The sequence below is a fragment of the Merops nubicus genome, unplaced genomic scaffold, assembly GCF_000691845.1.
Source record: "Merops nubicus isolate BGI_N331 unplaced genomic scaffold, ASM69184v1 scaffold38998, whole genome shotgun sequence".
In the NCBI taxonomy this organism is placed as follows: domain Eukaryota; kingdom Metazoa; phylum Chordata; class Aves; order Coraciiformes; family Meropidae; genus Merops; species Merops nubicus.
Window position 1 is genome coordinate 1,309 of NW_008627055.1, and position 7,656 is coordinate 8,964.

The 7,656-nt window shown below is 37.8% G+C and overlaps 1 protein-coding gene across 1 annotated transcript in view; it reads left to right on the forward strand.

Annotated features, from left to right (window-relative positions):
• Window positions 1–319: 319 nt before the first annotated feature.
• The window catches only part of MAP4K3 (mitogen-activated protein kinase kinase kinase kinase 3), a gene marked incomplete at its 5' end in the record, with an annotated part of 41,719 nt that continues 34,382 nt past the window's right edge, over window positions 320–7,656 (forward strand). Inside the window, 3 exons of the mRNA XM_008946194.1 lie at window positions 320–395; window positions 1,367–1,425; window positions 4,026–4,088. Coding sequence (XP_008944442.1) covers window positions 320–395; window positions 1,367–1,425; window positions 4,026–4,088 — 198 coding nt within the window. The remainder of the gene's footprint in view (window positions 396–1,366; window positions 1,426–4,025; window positions 4,089–7,656) is intronic.

Sequence of the window (7,656 nt, forward strand, 5' to 3'; positions counted from 1 at the left end):
CAATACCTTTAAACTGAAAGGCCTAAAAAGGAAATGTTATCTGAGCAAAGACAAATGCTGGCCAGCATTGTCTTCATTTGTTCAAATCCAGTGTTTTAAAAACCCTTATATTGAAGGTGATCTACAGGTAAAATGATTCCAAATAATTCTAACTTGAACGTACAGAAACACACATGCAATCTTTATTTTTAGCTTCTGCTTGATTTCTTTCCTTCTTTTTTGATATTATGCTAAAGAAACCTGCTGAGAGCTTGGTATTCAATACTGGGTTTCAAGTGAGTGTATTGTGGTATTGAAGTATTTTGTTTTTCTCTTCTAGCCTCTTGTAGTGCCTCATAGAATTCATTCAACGAGTAGAAATGTGAGAGAAGAAAAGACACGTTCCGAAATAAACTGTAAGCATATGTAATATGACAAGGTGAAATATTCTTAAAATAGTCATTGATAGTCACTTATTTCAACTAGTATTCTGGGAATCTGACATATAAAACCACTTTTAGTGGGATATAGTAAAATAAAAACGCTGTTTCACTTGCATAGTCATCTAGAACCTATATGTGTAAAAGAAATATTAGTGTAAAATATTTGAATACACCCTTTTCAGCACTTCAGCAAGTGTCACTATTGTTTCATCTGAATTGAACGGGATGCACCCCAAGCTCTTCTGAGAGCTGGCTGGTACAGTTTCATATGACACTCTAGCAAGGTTATTCAGAGTGATTCTGCTGGGTAACAGAATGGCAGAGGAAGATTTTTCTTCCTTAGTTTAGTATCTTCTTGTAGTTTTTGCTTTTTAATTGAAACAGGAATCTTGTCATGTAGAAATCAAGAAGGGAGGACATTGGTCACTGTCCCTTAAAGTAACTAAAGCTCCAAGTATTGCTTTGATTTGTTTTTTCTTAAGCTAACATTGAGGGGAGGAGTGTCTGCCAAAGATCTGTCCCAAAATGTGTCATTAGCATTCTCCAAACTTGATTCAAGGCTTTTTAGTTGTAGTGAAGCCCCTAGAAGACCAGATCTGAGAGGGACTTCATGCAATTTGTGTGTTTTTGCTATAAACTAAAGTTGTATTGCTCCTGTAAAGAGGGTATTTCACTGGCCTGTTTGCTCAATAGTTTTCCTGGTCTTTCTAATGAGTAGATGGGGCAAATGGTGATTGTGTTACTTTTGAGATAGAAACTAATGGGCACAGAAAATACTGTTCTAGCAGGCACAAATCTGGAATGTCGTGTGTCAGAAGCTTCCTTCAGTGGGGATACAATACAGTTATTAAATTTAATTTATATTTTTTTTATTAGCCTTTGGAGCTAAATTTTACCTAATTGCAGTCCAACTTAAATTCTTGTTTTCCTTTTCTCTTCTTTAGTTGGTCAAGTAAAATTTGATCCACCCTTGAGGAAAGAGACAGAGCCACATCATGAATTTGTGAGTAACAAGCAGCATGGGCTGTGCTCTGCATATTATTCCCTTCAAATATTTGTGGAGGAGGAAAAATCCAGTATGTGTTAACATACTTCCTTACCAGTACTAAACTTGGGAACAATTTTTCTGATGAGTCATAATATATTGGTCCTAAATTTTTTTGGTGCTGTTACACTATATATAGCATGACCCCTTATTTGTGGGCTCTGCTAGGTGTGATGTATGTGCTAAGAGACAGCATTTTGTCTTGTGGGTTTCTTCTGCCCTTTATACCTCATTGCCAAGTTTACAGTTCACTGTTTATTAGAGTTATTTTTGTAATTGTAGAATTACTTTGCATGCTCAGATGTTTCTCTGCCATTGCTTGTACTGACAATGACTGATAATGGAAAAAATAAAATTTAGAACCTGCGAAAAAAAGATGCATTTTTAAAAACTGGATTTTTGTGGGGTTGTTATTTTCCCACATGAACAATCTTTCTGTGGCCCTGCATCACACCTGAGCCACACTGAGTCTCACAGTTGACTTACTCTGTGAAGGTGTATTGCAAATATCTTCTTCCTATGGACCCATCACTAGGAGAGAGATGAGAACTCAAGCAGTGAGGGAAAAGGCACACAGTGTCTCTCTCTCACAGTTGCAGTACCTTCCTCTCTTCTGTGGACACTGTTACTTTCTGCATTTGTGCACTTGAGCAGTTTCTTCACGTTCCTGGATGAAAAAAGACACTCCTTTGCTTCCTCACTGCAGACTTGTGTGTTCTCTGTGGTTTTCTAAAGCAGGTGTTAGGGTGAAAGAGTTAGCATAGTACATAGGTGGGAGGGATGGACATGTGCTTTGCTCTGAGTTATTTTTGGGAAGGGTATGTACTTAGGAATGTACTTCCTCTTCTGTAGTCTACAAACCACGTGTGAAAGTGATTTCTGATGCAGATTTCCTCCTATTGCAGTAAAACACTAAAATCTGCATCATAGTGCCTTGTCCTTGGTAATGGGTCAGCTCACTCTGGGTGTTTGAGGTTGCAGCTGCTTAGCAACTGGCTGGAGAGGTGGTCTGCAGTTTTTTGGTGCCTGTTCGAGGCAGAGGACAACAGTTTGCCAAATGGCACATAGGACTTAGGCAGTTCTTTCAGATGTGTTATTTAGACCTTGACGTAGCTCATAACAACGTCAATGAAAAGCCATGATTATACTAGGGTTTATTAAATACGGTAATGAAGTCAGTGTTTCTACCATAAACTCATCAATTAATTCAAAATTATATTTTTAACTGATTCCAAGTCATCCTGGCTTTGCTTCTGTTACATAGTCTGGATTAAAACCAGTAGCATTGTATGGTTCAAATTATAATGCTTTAGCTCCTTAAGAATTTTATTTGTTTATATGCACAGAGAATCATAATTGGAAAAAGATGTTAAGGAAGAAGCTGAAGTTTTAAAAATAATTTGTTTCCATTTCTTTCTTGTTTTATCAGTCACTGACTATATAAATCAGTTAGCAGACAACTTCATGGGGCAGAGAAGTGTTTTCATTGCACCTTAGGAACCTGAGTTGCTAAATGGATATGAGAGATTTTTCTGCAGGGGTTAAAGCACACTAACTTTTGAGATTACTTCTGTGGCAGGTGTTGTCAGAAGGGAGGAATCAGCCCTTTTTCCACCTTGCATGTTAGCAATAAGGACCTTTGCACTTTGAAATCTCAGAAGCTTTTACTGTTCCAAGAAGGGACTTGAACAGCCTAGATTAATTTTGCTGATAAGGAAAACTCTTACAGTTTTGTGTGTTCCTGTCAGAGTTTGCATATTTGAAACCTGTCCAAAGAACTTGCCTCATCTCCCTGTCTGGAAGGAAGATATATAATTGCTTGTTTGGATCTTTCTGAAGAGGGAAATTAACTGCTCTACTGCTTGTATCAGAATAAAGCACATGGAGCTGATATGTCCTTTCCAGATAAAACAACTATTTTTAAAAAATTATGAAGTTTGGTCTAGAGTCCAAATTAAAAAAAAAAGCAACATATTTTCTCATTTGAGGTGGAATCAAAGGACAATTTAAATGGGCGTGTCAAATGCAAACGAGATCTTTTCAAAGAATGGATGCTTAGCAGGAAGCAGGATGAGGGAGAAGTTTGAAACAATCTCCGTGTTCTGGGAGAGAAAGTTTTCTAAATGAAAGTGGGAGCAAGAGATGCCTTTCTCTTCCTCAGTCAGTAACAGTGTGGATCCCTTTTCATGGAAGTGGTTCTTCTGACCCTTTTACTTCTGTCTCACTAAAGCATGCTTAAACTTTATGCTTATGAGTGCCCAAGCCCAAGGCCTGGACCACTGCAGCACGATGAATTATTGTCTGTGGTGCACGGAGATGTCGTACGGGTACCTACTTACCTATCGCATCTCGGGTGATTCCTTGGTTTGATGTGCTTCAGTACTGATTAGTTGTGTGACCCTGCTCTTAGCTGTGCTTTACCCCTGTCCCCAGAGCTGTCTTAACATGGTTTGAGTTTCAACTGACTTTTTTTAGCAAAAAAATTTTCCTTTATGTATACCTGGCTTTCAGTCACAATGTCAATAACTTGAGTTTCTTGATTTCTATCTAATGAACAGCCTGACAGTAGTGATTTTTTGGACAATTCAGAAGACATATACTACACTGCAAGATCTAATCTGGTATTTTTCATCTTTTGCCTTTCTTTGTCAGTGTTAAATTTTGTCTTTGTTTTCCTTCCTCAAAAATGTTTTGTCCTGTTGTTGTATTGGTGTTCTCATCTGCGTATAAGCCATTCAATATGAGGATTAGTCTGTGACTGTTTTTCTGTAGAGTAGCAAGGAATTCTTAGGATGTGCTGTGTTGAAAGTATTTAACTTGTATTTATATTTAGTTGGGTCACTTTTATAGAAGGGGCTTTGTATTATGCACAGATTCTAATTTCTTTAAATGCCTTCCAATGCATAACTTGTTATTTTTTTGAAAGGTGATTAAAAATAGAAGAGACACTCTTTTTGTGGTTTTTGTCTGGTATTTCCTTTAAGTAGTTCAATGGAAGGCTATAAAGTCTCTGGATTCTCCAGATGGTAATTATGTTACAGTTAATGTAACAAGTGTATGTATACATTTAATACAAATAACAGAAAGTGGAGTCATAAGTGTTCTCAGTGGCATTTGGTAACATTTATCCTCAGATATATTTTCCAGATTTTCTCTTACTGCACTGCTAAAAAATTTCTTCTCATTGTAGTGTTGAAATTACTCTAGAAAATGAGTTTCCTTATTTCTCTTATTTTTTCTGGCATTATGTAGTTAGTAAAGTAATGCTTTTAAGTCTTGGAGATCTTCATATACTTTTGAAAAAAATATGAAGAAACATTCTGTACTAGATGAAGATCTAAACTCTGCTATTTTTCTTTGATTTATGAGATGCTTAATATAAGCACACTGAGGGAAAAATGAAAAACTAAAGTGTTTGGGAATGTCTTTTTTTTTTACATTATGTTCTTTGTTTTGGATTTTTTTTGTTTGTTTTGGTATCAGCTGGCTTGGTGTGACCCGAATCTGCCAATACCATAGTTACTGAGAGCTTAGACTGCCTTGGAAAGAACTTCCTGTATTACTGGATTATAAAAACGTTTCACAAATTGTTGTGAGATCAGTAGCCTAGATTTCTGTGTATGCTGGCAGGAACACCTCCATCCTATGCAAGTGCTCTGGTTTTGGGAGGGTGGTTTTGGTTTTTCAGTTTGGTTTGCTTCTGGTTTCACCTTTTCAGTCTAACAGGGCCTAAAATCGGTCTTTTTCAGGTTACTTTCAGTATTGTCATGTATCTTGCTCGCCTAATAACTGTTGGTCTAAGAGATGAGTGAGAATGTCTGCTAATCAGATTGTCCTTTCCCATCCCTCTTTTGCTTCATGCTGTTCATGACACTCTTCAAGAATGATTACTGTAATAACGCTTGTAAAGTACAGTTGTTGTCACACTTTTGAGAGGGTTTTTTAAAGTCATTCAGCAGCACTTAGTGACTAAAATAGTGAAACACACAATCTCCTGTGCTTACTGTGAATCAGAGAATTCTGATTTGGTGGTAATGTTTCACCCATTTATGAGATTTTTCCAGTAAGACCTAATTCTTCTGGAAATTAGAGGAAATGCTTAGTAGTTGGTTCATTCTTCTGTTGTGGACCAGGACATACTAATCAGACTTTCTCTCTTTGTCTTTCTTCTTCCTCCACTCCCCCTTCCTGCTCTGACAATATTGGCTTCAGGTATGTTCAATCAGAAGTGATATGTGTATTTTTCAAATGTCATCAAGAGACAAAGACACTTTTTCAGAAGCATAATATATCACCTACTGCTGTTGGGCTCTTCCCCAATCTGTTCCACTGTGTTTATAAAGTACCTTATGAGCAACAACTCTTTTGCAGAGCCCAGAAGTAGACACCACATGCAGATGTGGCTTTCTAAGTGCCAAATAGAGTGTGTAGCCCCCTCTGGCTTCACTCTGGTTGGCCACCTATACTACAAGTGTGTGCTGCTGCTGTGTAGTCCCCTCCTTGTCTGCTGGCACCCGTAAATCCTTTTCTGTAGAGTTTCCCTTCCTGCCTCCAGACAGCTTGTTCTCAGGCTCTTCTTGTGTGTGTGGCTGGTCTGTCTTAGATGCAGGACTTTTCAGTTGGCTATGATAAACCCCATGGGGTTTTGTTGCCTGCTTCTCAGCTTGTTGACATTCCTCTGACTAGTAGCACACTTGGGGTTTTTTTTAAAAGATGTTAGAGGATAGGCTCATAATAATGTTGGCCAGCTAGCTCTGCATCTTGGATGCATTCATGCATTCCGCCTGGTCCTGGTCTGCATCTTACTAACCATTTTATAACACTATAACTATTGATTTTTTTTTTTTCCTTTTGTATTATGGGAAAAATTAACTGTTTCTGCACTGGGCTTTATTTAATTTATCCTGAAATATTAAACATACAGTGAAAAGTATTGTATTCTGCTGTTTTAGAAAGTGACAGAAGAGTTGAACAGAACTTGGACTTGATGTCTCAGGTTCCAGCCTGCAGCTGTGAACTTGGCATTCATTTTAGACATCCTTAGCAAAGAGTTCAGTAAGAAGTTTGCAGTTCCCATGCAGTCTGCACCGTTGTATTTCCAAGATGCGTTTATACATTTAAGTGATTTGGTCATGATTGGTTTTTGGTTTACTTAGTTGCAGTATGGTTTTAGAGCTCTGTTAGCTATCAATGTTGAATTGCAGAGAGAGTCTTCATACATTGTTCAGCTTTAGGTAATGAAATGATGTGTGGTCCTTATGATCAGAAGAAAATAAGTGGAAATGCGGGTGGGAGAGGGAGTGCCTAAGGGTTTGGGAATGGGGTGTGTGCTCTTTCTTTCCTTCCCTGTATGTTTTGGGTATTTTCTGCCATGATAAAAGTAATCAAGAAAATGAATGTTCAATTTTATTGGTAGGAGGCAGCTTAAAGATGCTGTGCACACTTGCCTGTTGCATCTACACCTTACTGTAACCAGTTCTGGTAGTGACCCTCCATTATACGGATGCGAAACAGTGCTCTTTGTGCCAAGTGGACATTCACAGGCAAAATGCTTGGAGAAATTAAATACTAGGGAATTTTCTCACTAGGTTTCAGGAGCAGCAAACGTAGGAAGTAGGTGTGAATTGCTGGTTCACTGTACACATTTAGTTTTGTTTTCTTGAAGGACTGAACACTGAAAATTAGATTTCCAGTACAGCTCGGCCATACAGAACAAATCAGGAATGTAGGACTGTAAAAGTTCCAGTAACAATCAGTTCATCTTGAAATTCTGCAGGAAAAAAATAGCAATTTTTGAAGTAATTGCAGAATGTATTGTAGATTTGATGATTCTTGGGGAACTAGTTTCAAAGTATGACCTTACCACTAGATTTGTATTTGCTTTGAGGAAGACTTTGTACTGGTTTTAGTCATTGATTACTTGCCCCATGTGATTTATCTGAAGGTGTGATTTGCCTTTCTACATGACTTCTTTGTTTAATATTACCCAGGCTGTTGAGAAGAAATGATAATTATTCCCTGTACTAGCTTTTTTCCCAAAGTAGTCATTGCCAGCAAATTGCACTCTTTCTTGTACACAGTTGTGTTGGTTCAGGAATGGATCAGTGGTGACACGAGACTGAATGCAGAATAATCTGGGGATGCATCTGTGGTTTAACACCAAGATTATTGACCTCTTTTCATTCCTGC